This window comes from Lathamus discolor, chromosome 3 (genome assembly GCF_037157495.1).
Source record: "Lathamus discolor isolate bLatDis1 chromosome 3, bLatDis1.hap1, whole genome shotgun sequence".
Taxonomy (NCBI): domain Eukaryota; kingdom Metazoa; phylum Chordata; class Aves; order Psittaciformes; family Psittacidae; genus Lathamus; species Lathamus discolor.
In genome coordinates, this window is record NC_088886.1 from 134770024 (window position 1) to 134792137 (window position 22114).

Here is a 22114-nt window from a genome sequence, read left to right on the forward strand (position 1 = left end):
CCATTTTGAAAACTTACATTTGTTCAAGGATGGTGAAGACAAGAGATTCAAAACCATTCTATTTGGTGAGTCCTAAAGGGCAACGCACAGCTCTGAAGCTTGCCTGCTACATCTTGGCAAGGTGATACCTCAACAGCAGAAGTCTAACACTAAATGTACTAACAAATTGCATCTACTAATAATAATCATTACAAAAAGGAAGCTACAGAATTAGGTGTAGAACCTTGAGAAAAGACTAGAAAAACAATTTCAGTTGTGGTTTGTTTTTTTTTTTTTTTATTAGACCTTCAGGAAGTAAATGTAACTGTCTGACACACAAAGAGGGAAACAAAATAGTTTTCATTTTGTAAAGGCTGTCATGCCTTAACAGCTTTTTCTGCCAAACTCCATTTTCTATTCATTAAATTGAAATAACCTAAGAGATTTCAGTTACTTTCAAAGTGATAATAATATTTTTCTATTTAGTAAAAAAATAATCTCAGAGGAAAACAGCTAGTAAGAATATAGTTACTAGTGATCACTTAAAACTGAGATGCACTGTCAAATTTGAAGTAAAATTATCGTTTTAAGAAGAAACGTCACTAGGGAGGTTGCTTTGGATGGCAAATATATTCAAAGACCCCCTCTGTTACTTATAAAGATATTTGTTGATATCTCCTCAAGTTGATATTACTTCAGAACTATAACTGTAAAAAAAAAGTTGTGTAGGGAATGCCCTTTCCCAGAAATCTGGTTTTGGAAAAAAAGTTTCCAGCAGTACATTAGCAAAGTTTTAATGTAAAGAAGTTTCTGAACTGTGATACCTCAGGGAAATGATAACTGTTACTTCTTCCCTGCTCAGGTAATGTTAGTTCTGTTCTTGAATGGTATGACTAGAAGTGTCTTCAAAAGACAGCTGCTGCTGCAGCAATGATGGGGCTACTGGCAAAACTGCTTGAAAACATCTTCCTGTCCTCACTCTGCTTGGTGTGCCCTGGACTGACTTGAGTTTTTCTAGTACCCAAAACTGTTCTACAACAAGAGCTACAAAAGGGCAAGACTGTCTCACTAGTTTAAGGCACTATAAGTTCGTGACTGGTGTTTGATGGACACAAATTCATTTCCCTGCTCTTATGTACTCTTACTCTGAATTTCTGTACCCTTCTCATGCTTAAAAATAGAAAAAGATAGTAATGTGAGGGAAAATATATCAGAATATTCTTGCATGCAAGAGCTGAACAATCTCATGCAAGAATTTTAGGCCAGTTTCAGAACCTAAGAACGTTGGAATTTAGCAATCTTAGCTTTCAAATAAAGGTGCCACACACTGCAGGAACAAATAAAAGTGCTTGTTGTTTATATGCATTATCTTCTCCAAACTATAGTTACTTCCCCTTTTTCCCCATTACCAAAATAAAATGCAAATACAGCTCACATTGCAATTTTATCATTCAAGACATAGGTAAGGATTTTAAGCATTAAGTTTTGTGGTACATTATAAGTGCCCAGATATCAAACCAATTTCTTCCCTCAAAGCCAATGCTAAATGTTACAGTTTGACGCCCTCCTTGTAATGGAGATTAAGACTCCCTTCTACTTTATCCTTATAGCAAAGCTGAACTGTGCTTGATATATAAATAACTTGGTAGTAAGTTCCATGTTGGTTTGTGGTTTTTTGAGTATCAACAATACATTAGTCCATATTTTCTTTCCCACTACTCAGTGTTCTACCATGGAAATATGTCATCACCTATATAAAATTCCCTTCACACCTTAATTTTGTCAGCCCTTATACTAACAGGAAAGAGGTCCCATCCCAAAGAACTGACAGCATGTTATTTTCAGCTGTTTCATTACAGAAACCAGATATTTAAAAAAAAAATCTTCAAGATGCTCCAAATTCCTGTACTCACATGCTGTATCAGCATTTTTTAACAAGCAGTTTTACTTTCAAACAAGATTTAAGTTTCCATGGCAACATTTGCTTGTCCTACTTAATATACCCCATAGAACATACAGGCAAATAAGGGACTGAGTAACAGCAACCACTGCTGATTTAAATATGTGCAATATACTGTGCAGTGTCCCACTCAGCTACTCTAGACTAGACTATGGAAGACCATCTTCAACTTTTTTCTTTCACTTTGACAACTAGAACTAAAGCAGTGCCCAGCAACCACAGATATTCTGCCTTTTGAATACAGGGCAATATTAATTCATGAATAGCTCCCAAACAAAGTAAAAATGTATTTTTCAGATAACGCCAACAGGTTACTCAGGTTCTTTTCTCTGAACTTCCTTTGATGAGTTTCTCTGCAAGCTGAGTTAAAAATAAAGGATGTGTTTATGTTCTAATAGCTGGCAATTGCCAAGATAAGTCACCCTCTGCTCAACTGGAAAAAAAGGAAACCCAGCACATTAACCATGAATTAATTATAGGTTAATCACTTATAAGATTTATCAATATACCTAAGTGGAACACATCCAGAATTTTCAGAAGGTATTTAACTAAGCCACCAAATAAAATCTGAGCAGAATATAATGCTATTTTTTAATGTCTGGAAAAGGGAATAGACAAGTTCTCAACAGAACTGATGCTCCAAGCACGGAAAAGGAAATAGGAACAATATAAAAAAAACAATCTGTTATATTGTGTTTAAAATTTAAATGATGTATCTTACCTAGCTTTGGAAATACTATTAAATATTCTGCATTGCACTGAGGACAAGCAACTCTAGCAGTACTGTTTCCTCTTTGCTTTTCATCCACCCAGCGCTGCAGACAAGTCTGATGAACCCATTTCGTGGAGCCCCTGCACCTGCAAGGTCTCACCCACTCTGCTGTCCGATCATCTTCATCAGTAGCAAAGCAAACCCAGCAGCTTCTGTAATGACAAGAAGATGATATTTTTTGCTACTTTTACATGCTTAAAAATAAACCTCCATGTGAAAACGTGTTACTTTCAGAAAACACGTGCCTAGAGGAGATGATGCTTGCTGCTTCATTCTTAATCATCAAAAATGTAAGTAGTTTGTATCACGGTGTTGTTCTGGTATTAACATAATACGACAGCTGAAGAACTGCCTTCAACACATTTTGATTACTAATTTAACTTTTAGATAATCTATGAACTAAAAGAAAAAAAAAATCACTGAGACTATAGTTCAACTTTTGAATAATTCAACATGTGAAAACTCCATGTATTTTTAAATGTGTTCTCTCCTGCAGCAGACATTGCTGTAAGTTTTTAGCATTAAGAATGTAAGTCTGCTACTTGGGAAACTAACTCCAATATACTTAAATGACAAAATAACACAAATAATACAACATATTACAAAACAAGCTGTAAATAATTAAATTCATTCCCTTTCTTTGAAAAGAGAAAGTGCTTCATGCAGATCAGTGGATTTTACAAAGTACCACACTAGAAGAGGAAATTTCTGCACTGAAGAATTTTCTGCATATATAAAATTAAAATATTAATTCTATAAGGATAAAATACAAGACTAACAGGCTACAGGACCTGACCCGAAGACAGCACTAATTCCCAGATGATGGGATCTGGGATCTGATGATTAGGCCAGACCCTTTGGTCACCGTACAGCATGCAAGAGATACTAAAATACAGTTGGCCCAATAATTTAGGTTTTGCTGTGAAACAATTTCCTAATTCCCATAATGAAGATACTGAAGTTCAGCTAATAAACCAGAATCTAACAAAATAAGGATCTTACTGCAACTACAACCTGTTCGATATATTTTTTTTTAAGAAATATTTTACAAACCACTGCAGTGATAGTTAAACTTCTAAGAGTGTAAGGCAACAGCCTCCCTATAATTTACCTATCAAAACACAATCTAATTAGAGACTGTACACCAAGCAGCACTATTTTGATGCGTAAGTTCTGTTCTCTTAAATTTAATAACATTAAGATGAAACAGTAAAAGGCTTCTTACATGTAACCACTAACAGTAACTGATATAGTAAAAAGCCAAGAAATGCTCTGGCACTGCTAAACAAAACATTAAGATTCAAGAATCATGACTTCATTCTCTGCATGCAGATGTTACAGTGGTTCATGATGCTTTTTCTCCCTACTCTAGCTTCTGATGGTTGCAAAAAGAACCTTCTCCCTTGCCTTTTATACTCTTCAAGCAAAGTTTTTCCTTGTTTCAGCTTCTCAGCTACTCCTCATCTCCCCTCTCTTAGACAAATTTAGAGAAATTGCAGTTTAGAAGTCCCTTCCATCTCCTATGGAAATCAATACTAAATAGTTGTCAGAGATCTTGACAAGCTTGTACTTGAACATACAAATACTGAACATCTTTCCTCTGCATCCATAAAAAGAAACCCAAACCAACCAAAAAAAAAAAAAAAAACCCCCACCAAAAAGCAAACACAAAACCAAACAAAAAACACACAAAAAAAGCCACCAGAAAACCCAACCAACCCACACAACAGCTGTAACTAATGAAAGCTCATCAGGCAAAATTTAAAAGAGAATTATATGCACACCAAGGGCCAACTTACTAGAGCCACTTTCAAGGCAGCAAAGCCAGTTATTCCTTTAAAAGGTCAGTATCTTCTCCCTAGCATGTCACCTGCAAACAGGTTGGGGGGGTCTGGTTTGGTTTTGTTTTTAAACCCCCTTATGAGGAAAATGGGAGGTAAACCTACCATGGGAAACTTGAATTTTGTCATGCTCAGACTTGAAGTAATGAAAAATATTGTCTCACAGCTTCGTTTAAAGGCCTCACTATTTTGAGTAGTGTTTTGTTTGTAAACTGAAAATGTTTCTCTACTGAGTAATAGCCATGTTTTCTTTATAGGAACAACTGTGCCTATAAAATATTTGCCAGAGTCCTTTAAAACACTGCATCTTCTTCTGATTTGTAGTGGTGGAAGTATACTGAAATTAAGCTGCAAGTGTATAACAGCAACTTATTACTGGCATACTTGTGAAAAGGAGCACAATTTGAGATACAAATTTCAAACAGGACTGCAGGAAAAGCAATTTAATATTGAATAACAGGTGTAACAGATATAACTTTCATGCCTACGTCCAGTTTTAAGTACAGAAAATACTACAGTAGGTACAGATGAAAATTTTAGCATTGGTGCTCTAGAACAAGAACTGCATCAGTTGCACTTAAGAAGACTGACATCTTGAATAAGAACTGCAGTTTCTTCCGTTCACCTTAAAGGCAAGGTAGTAGCAAAGTCAGACTTTGCTTATATCTGTCCTTCCCTACAACATCTGTTCAAATCAGAATGGTCATGTTATGCATTCCTGTAACACCATCCCCTCTTACCACCTTCATATTCCTGCTATGCACCCATAGCAGTCCTAAATGAAAGGACACATTAATGTTCCTAAGCAGGAGGAGGAGAAAAGACAGCCAAGCCAGAAGTTAGTAGAAACTAGATAAAAATACTGAGACCACCACAAAGATTTGAAAGTATTACAAGAGTATGTCAGACACTTTGATTGACTGCACTTAGCATCAAGGTGCTCTTAAGGAACACAAGTTCTTGCAATGTTTATTAAAATCCTATTTTCTTTTTTTCAAGCATTCAAAGCCAGGCTGGACGGGGCTTTGAGCCACCTGGTCTAGTGGAAGGTGTCCCTGCCATGGCAGGAGGCCTGGAACTAGACCATCTTTAAGGCCTCTTCCAAAACAAACCATTCTATAATTCACACCAAGAAACCCTAAATTTACTGTAAGAACAAACAACACTACTGATAATTGTTTCTCTTTAACAATTTGTTTTCCTGCATTACAGGTAAACATTCAGTCATTCCACATCCCAACTAGCTCTATTGTGAAGCCTTTAGTCGGAAAATAAAAGTCCAAGTTACAAATTTAGAGCAATTCTAGACTACCTGCATGGTCTAGAATTGCTCTAGCTTTGTGACTTACATTTTTATTTTTAAAGGAAAGGCTTCACGATAGAGCTAGTTAGGCCCGTGGGAGCCAGTAAGGTCAGATGCCACCACACCACAGAAGTCTAAAGCTTATTCAAATAACAACAGATTTAAGCATGAGCATAATCTTGCTGCATAGCAGTTTTAATTAGTGTTTTTTTCACCATGTAATCTCCATGGATTCAATTCCATTCAAGTTTTCTGTTAAGGTTGATAAGGAAAATATGCATCTTTTCTTTAACTGCTTCATCCAATTTTTTGCCAGGTATTCATATATGAAAACCTGAAAGACCCATGAAAAAAACTAACAAAAACCTTTTCAGACTTAAACCTTTATCAAGTCATGAATAATGAACAATAAATTCCTTGTAGTCTGTCATCAGCTTTATCTCTTTCCATTGACAGCAGCTGTAGCAGAAAGGGCTAAATAAAACCATTTCAAAACAAGTATCTTGGCTCTTGCCAGATTTTCCATCTTCTTGTACTGAATAAAATATGACCTTGATTCTTACCACTGAATCAGACTGCTGCTCAGATAACCTGAAATAGAAAAGGCTGACAAGGTAGAACAAAGCACTGTTTCTGATAGAAACTCAAACCTTTTTCCTTGATGACTTTCTACAGAGCCAAATCAATAACACTAATGTATTTTTCCACACTTTCTTGGCTGGGAAAAAAAAATCCAAACAAAACATACACAAAACCCAGACCAATATCATTATTTCAGCTTTGAATATAGGGTTACAAATGCCTTCTCAATTCAGTTCACCAGCAGCTAGCTTTTAGCAGGACCTAACCCTTACTATGGAAAATGCAAATTGAACATGCATGACATGCTCTAAAGCCATCCCTCTCTTCTGCAAAATCTTTAAGAAAACTTTTCTGCATTTCTCCCATATCACAGCACACCACTTTCCCCTAAATCAGCAGGAATTTGCTGACATCTTGCTATTTGAGTAAAGCATCCTTGTTCTGCTGGGTAGTAAGTAACTAGGTGGCTTACTGCAATTGAATTTCACATCCAAAAAGAAAAACAGTTAAAAGGCTGAAACATAACTGATAGCAACGATAGCACAGAGAGCCAACACAGCAAGGGGTGAAAACATGTCTTGGAAGAAATGACTGAAATCACTCCAATAACTGGCTGCAAAAAGGCACTGTTCCAAAGGATGACCCAGAAGTCTGCTGCTTGGAAGAGGCAATTTTTCATAAGCTTCTGTAACATTTTTATGCATAGTCTATGCTGACAGATAAAATATCTTTGATAAAGAAATGTAATAAGCTTCCATTAAACCTGCCAACTACACTTCAAATACTGTAAGATCATGTTTATGTGGGAAGACTAGGATGTAGGAAAAGTCAAGGGGGTTACCTAGCAGTATATAACACAGGTGGGCTGCTTTGGAGCTGGCTAGAATTTTAGTAGCAGAGCACAGCAATGTGTTCTCTCAAAAAGCATGAGAAGCAACACATTGCAAATACTACTGCCACGCACTTCCTTTTCCTGAATCTGAAGGAACCAGCAGAAATAAGATCCTCATGCTAGAGGGCCACCACCTGGTCACAACAGAAAGCAAGCCCAGCCTACATATATATATCCCTGGTAAACGTTACAACGAGGCAAATCCCACCTAACCCAAGAAATGCTAGCTTCTGTCATGCTTCACAGAGGAGGTTTAGTGCTAGAAGAGATGAATGCAATAGCAAAGCCTAAAGCATCATGAAGACTTCAACAGCAGAATGCATACAGACCAATCTACCACAATGGTGGAAGTTTGTTAGCAGAGGAAGACTGCAACAGGATTATATAGAGGGAGCACCACTCCTTCCCCAGTATTTTCCTGGCTATCACACACAGCAGAAAATATTTCTGTCTTCAACCCAAGCTCTGCCTATCAAATTGAAAAAGTCCTTACACTATCCTAAAGGGAAAAAAACTAGACACAGAATGAGGAACAGTGATACCAGTGCAAAACAGTACTCTTAGATGCCCCACCATGATTTCTGTAGATACTTTTTAAGGCAGCATGGCACAGCAGCCCTGTGCCAAACTGGAGTGATCAACTAGAAAACATGCTGTTACCTCAAAGTCTGAAATATTCAGAGGAAGTCCTGAAAGTCACCTGACCTAATACCCAATCCTGCTCTGCCCAGTCATCAAGGATGGGGTCCAATGCTGACAAGAAGTTGATGAGACTCTAGAAACAAGAGTAACTAGACTTTGCTAGAGAAGTAGTGCTTTCATTAAAAACAACAGGAAAAGGTTAAAAGGATTATCAAGTTAATTGGTGTGACCATACAGCCACACACATGGTATCTATACATAAGTTCTGACTTCCTCTAACCACAGAACAGCATTGTTCAAACTGTTTAAAAAAGCTTTCAATGAAAGCCCATGGATGACTAAAACCCAATAAGCAAATAAATTAAACCAAAACATAATGAATTAGAATGTGTACCAGAAAGATCCAGCCACTACTAAAAGTTAAATTTATTTATATATTCTCAGTTATAGCTCAAATGAAGGAGAAATACTTTACACTTGAGTTAACCACACTATATAAGGCAGACATATGAGTAAAGGACAGTTCTCAGAATCCTGCTGGCAACTTCCTAGCTTATGGATAAAATGAAACCTTTGACTGCCAGCCACCACCTATTGTGCCTGAGTTGTGCCTTACAAGGCTGCCATGGCCTTTGCTCTATCGAACTTAGAATAAGAAATCCCCCCCTGGATTTAGCTTTCTCATTTGTAACTATTAGTTACAGATCTGCCTTTCATTCTGCACAAATTAAATTTTTTCAACCAGTTATTCAGGAATATCCTTTTTGCAAAAGACTTACAAATTTTGTTCTCTTAAAGGCTTTGTTTAATAATACCGTACTCTCACTTTTTCAAAAGGAAAATCTGAAAGTCACCAAGGCTCAGTGGCCCTCCTGTAAGCCTCCAAATACACAAAAAAACCTCTGCTGTTACAAACATCTGTTTTGTTTCTTACGGGAGGGAAAACAGACTCCTAAAAATGTGCAAAGGACGAATCAGGTAAAATGATTACACGTACACGTACATGGTATACACGTACATGGTATAGGCACCATGTTGTGAAAACATGACACATTTTGCTAATTGAACTGTTATTCCGTGCTAGCAGCCTGGCATACAATTGTAACCATTTCATCTACCAAGTGCCTCCTAGGGGGCACTACCACCGATTCTTACCATCATGTTTAGGAAACAAAATAGAAGTGACTAAAAATCAAGCATAAAAAGAAAAATCAAACAAACAACAGAAGGAAGAGCCCCATACTCACACAAGCAGTTTACTTCCAAAACTGAATTATACCTTGAACAACATGACTTGAAAAGGACAGTTGAACAAGTAGTCGAGTATACACATACAAAACAGACACTGAAGGACTCTAATAGCATTAAGTTAATGCCTTAAACATTTCATGGATTTTTTTATAATGCATCTAGCATACTGTACAGGGAAAACATTTTTTGACAAAGCTGTCAATAATCACAAACACAGAAAGCAACAGATACAAAGCAACTAGCAGATTTTATTTTAGAGGCTATTTAAAGTTACTTCCTTGAATGCTCCTTTAAACATATTAATTGCTTGCAATATTCATGAAATTGTATATATAGCAGGGTGTCTGAAAGCTCCTCCTGATGAGGAAAATGAAAACAACAAGAAATTCCTCTAAGGCTTAGCTTCTCTCAATATCCAATTGCAAAGCAGCATAAGGTCAAGGTATAACTGAAGTTATAACTGAGGCTCAATTAGTTAGAATTCATATACTAATATTTACGCTGGCTGAAGAAAGAAAAGCTGCTAGCATGTTCCAAGACAGTGCAAGAACTCTAGATGGCAAAAAGACCATACACAGCCTTCCCTAAGAGATAACACGACCTAGTAGTAGGACATCTAGCTACTGACAAACTGAACTGATTTATACACGAATAAGATACAAAGAATTATTAGTTGAGGCTAAAAAAATTGTCTTAGTTCTCTCAACACTGCCAGCTTCAGAAAAGGAAGACAGCATCAAACCTCTTGCTGTAATTCATTTGCAATCTATTGTATTAAATCCTTGCAGCAGTCCTCACTCCCTAGGGATATTACACATCTCACCATGTGCTAACTTTGGTGTTTGAGTGTCTCCATGGTTTCTAATACATCAGATTTAATTGCCAGACAACAGAAGTATAAAACTTGGGTCATTTGAGGCCTCCTGGAAAAAGTATCTTCAACTATACCTTTGATCTCAGTCACTGCAACCAGAATTTTACCCTTCTGGGAAACAGGAACAATGATGCAAGCGCACTTTTTAGTAGCTCTGTCAATACCTTCTCCAGTTAAGAGAGTGACACTGAAATTAAACCCAGGCAGACGAAATGCTGGTGGAAATAAACCGGAAAGCAACAAAACACAACAAACCAAAAACATTTAATTAAGAACTGTGCACAGAAAATTATTTATTTGGCTCTCCAACATATTAATGTTAAATGACAGTTAAATAGAGGATAGAAGAGTTGTGAAAAGTATCAATTCAGGCATCAGCAAATTGATCCAAGGCTCTAGAAAAGGGGAGGTTGCTTCTTAGTAAAAAGAGACTCAAAGTATGGGATAGTTTAATTACATATACAAAAGAGTCCCCGGTCAATGTTCTCAGAAAACAACTTCCCAACATTATTTAAGAATTTTAAAATACTAGTATGGAGGCTAACATTGACATCAGACAAATTCTGGTTACAGCATACTGCCTGCTTGAAAATGCTGCCCATGGACCAAGATTAGGAACTGCTGCACAACTGCTTTAGTGCTTTGTCAGGAATTCTGTAATTAGCTGTGCCATTCGATGAGCAAAACTACATCCATTTTTCCTCTATCAACCAAGGTGCAAGTTAAAGCCAGTGTTTGGTTGACTTTAAGGAATTCAGCTCTAACCTTCAAATCCTTTGAGTTCCGAAGCAAGGGATAACAAGCATTATTAGTCCTTCATACCTCCTGGAAGATTTACTTTTCCATAGCAGAAGATTAACATGTACTTACTAGCTTCCTTAATCAAACACTAACCATATCTGTGTTTTCAAAGATTGGTATCAAGATGTTTCTAATCTGCCATTTTAAACTGGAATGTTAAATACAATTCCCAGTCTCAAAAAGGTGAAACAATGTTATTTTGCACTGGAGAAAACCAGAAGAGAGTTGCATCAGAAAAATAGCAGTACTGGTATTTGTGGTATGTGTAGAGAGTACATGACAGATGTTACAAGTATCAGGAGCAGCATACATATAGAATAGACCAACTTTGACTTGTCTAAAACTGTAACTGTCTTGACATTAAATGGTTACTGTGACAAACAAAAGATAAAAGACAAGAAATGCAAAATTATGTTCCATTCACAGAGATTCACACCATCTCCTGCAGCAATTTTCCAGTATCATATCCAGGTAATATAAAAATACAAGTTAATCTGTAGACACCATGTCTTTAGTCACAAAAGTAAACACATTAGCATAGACTTAAATCTGTTAGAAACCAAAGTTATGGCTACTCGCTTCACATTCCATTAATAGACAAGGTAACTGTGAAATAAAAGTTCAATTTTTGTACAATGTGTGCATAGAGAGTTTCAGAGTTAAACTGACCATACAGGGTAAGCATTTTTTTTTTGTTGTTGTTGTTATGTTATTCCAAGAGAGAAGAAAAATAGGAAGTATAATCCTAAAGCTGCAAAAATTGGCAGGAAGACTCCAAAGCAAGCAAATTGCTGTGAACTCAAGAGTTTATATAACAGACACTAATACTCAAGTTATTCTCAGCTTATAACTTCTATTTTTAACAGATAATTTACAGTATAAAGAGAGCAAACCAAAAAGCTCTGCTGAAGCCAGTCATCTTGTATTCTCCTAATATACATAATAAAACTAGAACAATTTGAATCCTAAAAATTAACCCCCAAAAAATTAATTGCCAAGCAGATACATTCTTGGGACATTAATACCTCAAGAACTACAAAAACCAACCTCTCAAATGCAGCAGACATTGAAGATTTGGAAATGTCTTTACTCTGACTGAATGTAAACAAAACTCCAAGGTGTCTGATCACATTAACTCTCCTCAGCACTCTGTAGAACTGACGGCATGACTCACCAGCAGAACAGTCACAAGCACCCAGCACATGGCCTGCTGTAATTATAGCCTTCACAGAAGGCATGTTCTAGTCCAATATAAAATAACCACTCCTAAACAGCAGTACTTAGATCCCAGGAGGAGACATTTACAACAGGAGAAACAAATGAGGGGAGACGGGAGAAGTACACAAAGACAACACTGCAGCTTTAAAATAGAGGGTCTAACCATTTTTCTAGCAAGACTGTGAAGAAATTACTATGATACTAAAATGGCTGTTAAAAAAACAGATAAATTACTTGATGCCAGCTCCTCTTGTCTACCATCACTATTACTACCTTCACACTGTGGTAACACTTTCTTTTAATACACACACCTTCAAGAGATGCATGACAAAAGGGAGAAACAGGCACATATATATAAACTGAGAACACTCACCAACAATCACCTTAAAGCCTAAAAGCACTAACTTACACTTACCCAAAAAGTTTGTTTCCAAACATATGCCAAGATACCATGGTTGGCACTTAAATCAGTTGGAATTTACTTATTATCAGGAAGCTCATACAAACAGGCCAGTTTAATTTTCATTTTTATCATAATTAGTTAAGATACAAAAGATTTAAAGTTACAAACAAATGAACAGCTAGTCCCAGATATAACACAACTTCAATACAAACCCTTTTTTTTTAAACCCAACTTTCAGAAGGAGAGCTTTTGATTGTGAAATTTTTCTTATCCTATATTAGTGCTAGGCAGGAGGTGTATAATCCTTGCTCCAGAATCACTGACACAAAAGTCCTGAGCCTAAGCACTGCCACTGAACGGTAGAAAGCTACTGAAGCACTCATAGTAGCATTAAAAGAACAGGAAAGAAAAAGATTTCTGAGAAAATGAAAAAACAAGATCCTAGTCCAACTTGAAAAGAATTCATCTTAACTTTTAGGTTCAGATTTTGGAGCTGATGCTAGAAAAAGGCTAAGTACAGATTTGCCAGACGGTATTAATGGACCGTACCTTCTGTATTGGCACCTCCATTGCAGCATGTTCATCATGCAGTGAATAGATTCTCACCACTGTGATGTCTATTTAAATTGGGATTGCATCTAGACCTGGTATCATAAAATTATTTGGGTTGGAAGGGACCACAGGTCTCTAGTCAGACCTCCTGAACAAGGCAAAAGCAATACTGAATTCAGACCAGACTGTCAGAGCTTTCTCCAGCTGGGTGTTGAAAAGTCCCATGGACAGAGATCCATAGCTGCCCTGGGTAAACATTCTAAAGCTCAATTACATTGCTCTCCATCCCCACATGAAGAAACCTTCTGTTCATTTTTACACTTGTTGTTTCTCATCATCCTGCTAACAACCTCCAAAAAGAGTCAGACTATCTTTTGAATTACCTCCTTGGTAGGTACTAGAAGGTTATTAGGTCTGCCCCAAGCCATCTCTTCAGGCTAAGCAGGCCCAGGTCCCTCTCACTTTTCCTAGCAAGTCATGGGCTCCAGCTCCTTGATCATCTTCTTTCTGCATCCGTAACATCAATTTCATTTAGAAACATTAGCCAGAAGCACTTTGCTTTAAAGAAGTTAACCACTTCAGACTGGGTCTTCTTATCTTCTGCACTAAAGCTGATTTGCTACTTGTGTAAACCACATGTGGCATTAAAAAATTAGCAAGTCATGCACACTTTTGATAAAGATAGGCATTACATCCTGTAACGAGCTAGTACCCAAGTCGTTTTGTTGCTGAGAGGATAGTAAGATGCATCAAAAAGCTCTTATACTTTCACACAAAGAACTTCCCACCCACTCTGCAGAACAGTAAGTCCAAAAGCAGGTTAAGATGTCAGAAGCACCAAGCAAACAAATCCTAAACAGCTGGCATGTTCATTACCACTTGAAGTATTACTTAAAAAGATGTTCCAGAATTAACACCTGAACCTTTTAATTGATCTTTCTCTGTATATTATGCATATAATTATTCAAGTCATTTGCTTTAACTGTCAAAAGTTTTAACTTCAGCAAGCACTTGAGGCACCATGCCACACGAAACAATCACAGTTAAGCACTACTACGGAGGTCTGTGCACTTTTATGTTTCAGATATCAATGAACAGGTTTTTGTACAGCTTTTTTAGATGAAACAGATACAATGGCTGAAAATATTATTTGAATTCCTTGATAATACATGGAATAACAAGATACTTAGTACAAAAATGATAAACAGCTTCTCAGCAGTTTCCCCACACTTAAGCAGGAGGAATAATTGCCTCCTGTCCGCAGGCAGAAGTTAACAAGCAGCAATTAATTAAAGCATGTATGTTTATTCCTAAGCATATCAAAGTAGGTGTCAAAGATGGAAATACAGTGCACGGAAGATGGTCAAAGGTTTATAAATAACATGCTGACACTTTCATACTACAGATGGGCATTCTGTAGGTCTGCAGTAATCGCCACTAAACATTTTTACTGATAAGACACAGGAAGAACTCAATCTACGCAGAACCTTCGGCATAAAGAGAACCAAAATAGCAAGGGATGTACCTGGGATGAAGCAATAACAAGAAAAAGTCAAGCTATTAGAAAGTTCCTACTGTTTCAAACTTTTATTCTTCAAACCCAGTTCAAGATATACGTAACTTTGGTTTTTCTGTCCTGTATCAACATCAGCTTCCAATCAGTTGGGAAGAACAGTGAACACCTTTTTTCCTTTCTAGTAGAGGTTAAGCCACACAGCCTATTCGTTATTCTAATACTCTCTTCTAAGAATGCTTATCCTACTCTACAGGAACAACAGTAAGCCAGATACTTCCAGTTGCTGATTGACTTCAACCACAGGCCAGGGAAAGTCCTCTTTCAAAAGAGTTTAACTGTGTTTAAGAAATAAAGAAAACAATTCCTTCAGGTATGGCAATGAAGAAAGGTGTGCTTAATCAGCACAAGTAGAACAGACAATGATTAACTGCAAAGACAGTAAATAGCTTGTGAAAAGTAAAAATACTACATAAATCCTGTGAAGTGTTTTATGTTATTCATTACTCTGCATATCTTACGTAGTTCACCCCACTCCTAACAAAGATTTACTTGTGCCAACTTTAGTCAGTGAGATTATTCACAGCACACAATATCCAGTACAAGTTTAAGTAGTTCAGGACAAAGGTCTTTAATCAAGGACCTCACTGCACTAATTGAGTTGTCCATGTTGTAGCAGTAAGATCTTAATCTGAAATGATGTCTGGTTATTGAAGTAGCAACAGTTAATTAAGAACAGACATAAACCAGTGCCCACACTTCCAAAGAGGGAAAAGACTCATACCAACACAAACACCACCACACATGCTAAGTGGAATGAAAAGAACAACTAAAAATGAGGTACGAAAGCACTGCATATGCCTTTTTCTTTAAAAACAAAAAAGAAAATTACCAGATAATAATCAGATGACAGTTCAGAAAACTGAAATAGCCTACACATTTGCTATTTTGCAACTTCTGACCATTACTTGCTAGCCTTTTTCTGACAAACCAGTGCTCTGGCAAAGAGAAAATCTGTTGTAAGAATATTCCTCTCTTGACAGAGTAAGTAATTAGTTAAGACAACTACAATTCTGCATTTTATCTTCTAATTGCTTTTTAAGTCTACCTGCAATTTCAGCTCTACTGTCTCCTTTAAATAAGGAATAGCAAGGGAGAAAACAGTCATATGATATTGCTCTAGTTTCTACCAAGGAGGGTTGCATATCAACCACAGTTAAACCAACTACAATCCATTCAGAAAACCAAACATGCCAATTCAAAAGCTAAACCATGCTAAAACTGCCACTACACTGGTTCTTCGGCATGTACCTGCAGAAGCCTTCAACAGATTATTTATCACATTCTGACTTGACTAGCTAGCATCTTTGTATACTTGAAAAAACAGAAGGCAAAAGTGGCCACAGTCTGGTCAGCTGGCAGATAAATGGGATGGAAGGAGCAGGAGTTGGTTTTAATTTAGATAGTAAAAGGATTTCCACAGATTACTACCACAGAACATGGGTTTAAAAAACCCTACAAAACAAAACCCACCATTCTGAAGCTTTACCATAAGCAATTGCAAGAGCACTCTGCACATAATCCAGGTAAAGTCAAGAATATAGCTTAAAAATACAAATAGATCTTAGTATTCCAGCTCACACTAAGGTAAATACAGGCAGTGACACAACTAGGAAAAAGCTAGTGTGTGGCTAAGCATTTGGTTTTTTGAAAACAGCAGATTGACCAGGTTATCTTCACAAACAAATAAAATATCTTTAATTTGACCACACTGAAATTTTTTTTAATCAAATATTTACATTATCTGGGTTTTCTATCAACATGGGCTTGCCACTGACTTCACTATGGCAAGTACATGTTTAATAACTGCTCTTCAAAAATCTTACCACTTCAGAAAGCAACTGCTCAACCAACACAGCAAAATGACTGCATAGTAAAATAAAGTTACTAGTTTTGTTTTCTCGTATGTATTCTAACTGGCAAGACCCAGTTAAGTGTTCTTTCTGTAAGAAGGGTTAGTTGTACAGGATCACAGCCAGCTGATGTCCTGGCAACAACATACAGGCTATTATTACATAAAGCTATAAAATAGCAAACTGGTAAGACGTACCTATAGACATAACTTAAAACCAAGCTAAATTTACACATAAGTTTGCTTAAAAACTATAAAAAAAATAGAAGTCAAATTGTATTTGACAAGTAAATGACACCAGAAAAATACTCAGTATTTAAAGGATTCATTTTTTTTAAATCAAGTAGAGCACCGAGAAATGCTAGAAAGTTCAAGTGCAAGGTCTTGCACCTGGGCTGGGGCAATCCAAAGCACAAATACAGAGTGGAAACTGGATTAAGAACAGCCTTGAGGAGAAGGATTTGGTGGTGGTGCTGATGAGAAGCTCAACATGACCCACCAATGTGTGCTTGCAGCCCAGGAAGGTAACTGTATGTGGGCTCCATCAAAAGCAGCATAACCAGCAGATCAAGGGAAGTGATTCTCCCCCTCTACTCTACTCTCCTCAGTCCCCACCTGGAATACTGTACTCAGCTCAGGGGCCCCCAACACGAGAGGGACACAGACCTGTTGGAGCAAGTTCAGAGGAGGCCACAAAAATTAGCAGAACTGAAACCTCTTCTATGGAGACAGGCTGAGAGAGCTGGGCTTGTTCAGCCTGAGTAAGAGTAGGCAGCAGGGAGACCTTAGAGCAGCATTTCAGTACCTAAAGGGAGTCTATGAGAAATATGGAGAGGGACTTTTTAATAAGGACATGTAGTTATAGGATAAAGGGGAATGGCTTTAAACTGACAGAGGGTAGATTAAGATTAGATATTAGAAATTCTTTACTAAGATGATGGTGAAGCCCTGGCACATGTTGCCCAGAGCAGTTGTGGCTGCCCCACACTGCCCCCTGGCAGTGTTTAAGGCCAGGTTGGATGGGGCTTGGAACAACCGGGTCTAGTGTAAGGTGTCCCTGCCTGTGGCAGTGGGGTTGGAACTAGATGATCCCTTCCAACCAAAAACATGCCATGAAAGTTACCTGGAAGAATGGAAATGTTTGAAAATTTTTTTAAGAGGCCAGAATACCTGTTATGACAGGTGGCAGACAGGGTAGTTAGAAGAAACATATTCAATTAGAAGTACTATTGTCAAAGAGCTCTGAGACAGAAAGTTTATAGGACCTAATCAAATAGAAAACAAGAAAGCCCACAAAAGGCTTGAGGGGTTTTTGTGCATCTCCAAAATTATATTTGAAATTACATGGAGGAATGACTCAGTTCACAGTCCTGGCATAGTAAGCACAAGACTTTTGCTGTAAAGGTTCAACATCCTAATAGCATTCAGAATATTTCTGAGTATTTCCTTAAAAAAATGCTTTTGCACTGAAAGTACGTATAGCATATCGAATGGCCTCTGCCTGTTAAAATTCGACAAATGCATTAGGATTGACTTTCAAGTAAAGTTTGCCCTGTGCACGCAATAGTGTAATAGCTATAATTTCAAGACATTTTCACATAATTTGGCAATTTTATTTAAATAAATCCTGAAAAATTATTTTACATTAACAGAATATAAAAAAGAAAAAAAAAAACCACAAAAAACCCCCACTGCCTCAATTTAGTTTTTTTAAAATGGAAATTCCTATCACCGTGTCACTTATGCATTAAGCCAACACAAATTAAGGGATTAAAAACAGTAAAACTTCACTAATTCAACCACTAACCACTGCCTTCAAATGCACACATTAGTTCAGGAATATGGCCCTTTACCAGAAACTGCAAAGAATTCTGCATGCAGAAAAGTCCTTGTGACTATTATCTAGGTCTGTTATTTAAACATGAGCTAGAAGAAAAAAAATTACAAGAGGGATGGAAATTCAAATTTCAATTTCTGTTCCAATTTTGAGGCCACAAAGGATCATTATAATAATCTCGACTAGTTTCCTAAATGCTGCAGACAAGAGAAATCCAGAATGTAGTATAATTTCATGGTCACAGCTACTTCTCATGCTTCTTTATGCTGTAGCCAGTCCTTCAAGCAAGTATAAAATCCTTAGCTAGAAAAATCAAACAACAAACTTCTTAAATACCTTAACAGCTATTTACTGTCTTTGTTACAAATGAATGGTTAGCTTCCAGTCTGAAATTATGCAGGGAAAATAAAGGATGATAAAGCTCAAAATGTATAAAAGAAAGATGAACCCCAAGCAACGATGCTGAGATCCTATCAAGCTACTCCTTACACTGGATAAATCCAAACTGCTTTATTAGGGGAAATAAAAAAAAACAACTGTAAGCCATACAGATGTAGAATGCAAGAGTCAAAAGAAGCAGTCAACTGCTCTCTCTCACAAATACGTAACTAAACAACTAGCTGCAAGAGCTCTGACTCTTGTATACAAAACAGTGCATACATTCAGATCTAGAGCAACAGCTTACTCCTGATAAAACAGGAGTAAGGTGTTGCTGCACCTGGTAGAACCTGGTTCTACTCCTGGTAGAAACAAGTAACAAGTACATCACCACATCTCTGTGTGACCATCTAGGTACTGGAAACAAAAAAAACAAAAACCAAAACACCACCCCTATTTCTTTCCCCTTTTTAACTATTAGAATCAATTCTCGTCTTTCACTAAACAATCCAAATCTGATTTCAAAGTACGCACTTTTTGTTAAGTTATAATGCATTAATAGCTAACTCTTATGCTTTTACATATTTTTTCCTCTTACCCAGGAAAACAACTATCTGCCATTAGCAATAAAGATAACAGGGTATAAGAGGCATTTCAACCCCTCAGAATCTCTACAGACGATTTATCCATGGGTTGCGTCCCTTAAGGTGAAACAGCAAAAGTTTATTTTGATCATCACTACATACAACATGAAAATAGTTACGTATAACATTCAGAAATACCAGATGAATGAAAATTAATTCCTTCCAGTGCAACACTACTCTGTAAACCTAATATGTAACAGAAAAATTATTTACACTGACTGCATTTTGAGGGCTCGGTTACTCCCAAGATCCTTCTATTGGCATTGTACTACGATCTGAATTAAATTGAGATCCTAAGTAGCTGGCTCCTTCTTACCACTCCATTCACCACTTCTCACACTACTGTTGCTAAAGCTTCCTATACTAAGCCCTTTAAATTCTTACATGAAAGCCACAGTCTTTCTTCATACCTCCTTTTACACTACCTAGCTACTTAAAACTTTTTTGCCCACTGTCCCTTGTTATTAAAGAAGTCAGGAACACTTTCCAATTGTTTTAGATTGTATCAACCCTGGTATTTAAAGTTTACTGGAAAAAGTCTTTTAGAAGGGCCAGAGATACAAATTACAATTTCACAAAGCTGCAAGGATATAAGAATATTAAATGTTCATCAAACCCACATATCCATTACACATAACAACTGAAGAGCAGTAAACTGGTTTGGCCAGTAGTTATTTCCCTTTTTTAATTAACTGTTTAATTTAACAGTTGTTCACAACACAGATTATAGAAAGAACCTTGCAGTGATTTCCCAAAAAGATGAACTAGGAGTTCATGGTCTAACAGCCACAGAGAGTGGAGAATCCGCTCTGAGTACCAAGGTTTCCTAGAACTCCAAAACAAAATATTACATATTATTGGACTACAAATGTCAGGATGGAATTTATTTTTTTCTATTTTTAGTTTCAGAGGAGCTGAATCTTTAACACTCTTCCAGATCTTTTCCATCCCCTCATTAGTCCTGTCATCCTTCTCCCAACTCCTTTTGTCTTCCTTAATTCTTCCCTTTTATTCCCTACATTCACAGGAAGTGTATCAAACTGAATGTTTTCCTGATAGTATTTGCAAAAGCCTACCTCCTTCCTGTTACTTCTTGGAAATGCACTAATGGTTCCTGGCTGCTAGCCTCCTTGACAGGCATCATTGTAAATTACAATCTCTTACTTCCTCAGGTTTTTTTAAAAACACAGACACAACTTTCTTTCATTCCTTCCCCAACTCACTTTTATCCTCTTTCTACATCAGGCTGAAATTTCTCATCCTCACCTTCCAGGCTGCACAAGTTCTGCCCCTGCCTCACATGCCTGATGACAGCCTGTATTTCACTAAATCCTCTTTCCTTAGAGGTGACACGGAAAGAAAAACACCGGGGTTTCAGGGCTGAGTGTTGATTGTTTGGTTGTTTTTGTTGGTTTGCGGGTTTGTTGTTGTTGTTGGTTTGTTTTGGGGGGTTTGGTTGGTTGTTTTTTGTTTTGTTTGTTGGTTTGTTTTTTTTCTTCTTTATGATGAAAGCATGACAGGTTCATCAATAGGAGCCTGATCCCGCTTGGGTGCCCACCCACCATCAGAGATACCACAGACACAGCAATAACAGGCTACCTATTTTTGTTGTTTATACGGACACGTCTTGAGGACTTCCTGAATGACTCAAAATTATAGTTAAGTATTTTAAACTCTCAGTGGAACAAGGTGAAAGTGCTGCATATTCAAATTAAAGCATAAAGATAAAAATAATTTAAGAGTTAACAATCATCTTTCCTCCTCTACATTCTGGTCAAAATAGTTTTTAGGTTGCACTTTTTAACACCACTCCAAAAAGCAATTACAGCCTTTCCCCATTAACCATAAAACCAGCAGCAAAATAGACAGGGCCTGTTAAGCTTTAGTTGTCTTTTGGTGCTTTATTTTACGTACATGTCAGTGCTTTCCACACCTGCAGTATCTCCCAGGCCCACAGAAACCGGACAGCCTTCTGCAGACCTCCACCATTCTCCCCAGAACCCGTTTCAGCCCAGACACACCTCCTCCTGCACAAACCCAGCGGAGCATACCCTGCGGAGAGCACGCCGGTGAACGCGGCACCTTGCGCCACTTCACGGAAGAGCTCGCACGACTTCGCCCCAACTACCGAACTTCCCAGAGAACACAAAGTGAACCCGGACAAGCCACCAGCCCAGGCCCTGCGCCACTGCCATCACGACTCGGACTCCCGCCAGCGTATCTGCTGGAGCCCCGCGCCCAAGCGGCCCACCCCAAGTCCCCCGCAGCCCAGGGGACGCAGGTGGCTCACACACTACCACGGAAGTTCCCTCCTGCTGAACCCCCCCCGTACCTGTCCATGGACTGCGGCACGGCCAAGCCTGTCTGCTCGGACATGGCTCCCGGCAGAAAGAGCGGGCCTAGCCGAAGGCCCGGAGCCTGACAAAGGCGGCCCTGGCGACGACAAAGCCGCACGTCACACGCGTGGAGGTGGAGAAAGGGAAGCGAGAGGAAGGGCAGTGAAACCACCGTCCTGAGGGGCTGCCCCTTCTTCCGCAGGCGGGGACGAAGCGGACAGCCGGTCACCGGGGCAGGACGGAGCCGTCCACGGAAGCTGCGCGACCCAGGCCGCCGAGACAAGACATGCAGCGCAGCCTCTGTGAGGTAAGCGCCGGCCCGTCCCCACCGCCCACCCGCCACAACGCGCCTGCGCCAGGGAGCGGGCGGCCGCCCCGCGACACGGTGGGAAGTGTAGTTCTGCCGCCGCCGGGGGTTTAAAGG

The 22114-nt window shown here is 38.2% G+C and overlaps 3 protein-coding genes across 6 annotated transcripts in view; 2 read left to right on the forward strand and 1 right to left on the reverse strand.

Moving 5' to 3' along the window:
• Positions 1-22064, reverse strand: part of MARCHF5 (membrane associated ring-CH-type finger 5) — a 31378-nt gene extending 9314 nt beyond the window's left edge. For both annotated transcript variants that reach the window (XM_065671950.1, XM_065671949.1), the window contains exons 1-2: positions 21687-22064; positions 2661-2863 (exon numbers count right to left, since the gene is read on the reverse strand). In XM_065671950.1, the coding sequence (XP_065528022.1) occupies positions 2661-2863; positions 21687-21730 (247 nt within the window). In that variant the 5' untranslated portion in view covers positions 21731-22064. The remainder of the gene's footprint in view (positions 1-2660; positions 2864-21686) is intronic.
• LOC136010563 (protein piccolo-like) lies at positions 1595-21823 on the forward strand. 2 transcript variants are annotated; one of them, XR_010610928.1, is made up of 2 exons: positions 1595-3001; positions 14476-15053. XR_010610928.1 is itself a non-coding variant. In XM_065671951.1 (2 exons), the coding sequence occupies exons 1-2, from the start codon at positions 2903-2905 to the stop codon at positions 21774-21776; spliced, it is 582 nt and encodes a 193-aa protein (XP_065528023.1). In that variant the 5' UTR covers positions 1595-2902; the 3' UTR covers positions 21777-21823. The 2 variants fall into 2 exon arrangements, 1 of the variants encoding a protein (XP_065528023.1); XM_065671951.1 differs by lacking the exon at positions 14476-15053 and adding an exon at positions 21294-21823.
• Positions 21819-22114, forward strand: part of CPEB3 (cytoplasmic polyadenylation element binding protein 3) — a 93669-nt gene continuing 93373 nt past the window's right edge. The window contains exon 1 of one of the 2 annotated variants that reach the window (XM_065671944.1): positions 21819-21997. The gene's annotated coding sequence lies outside the window, so the exon portion shown is untranslated. Of the gene's footprint in view, positions 21998-22062; position 22114 lie in introns of those variants that run through there. The other variant, XM_065671946.1, reaches the window with a different exon arrangement.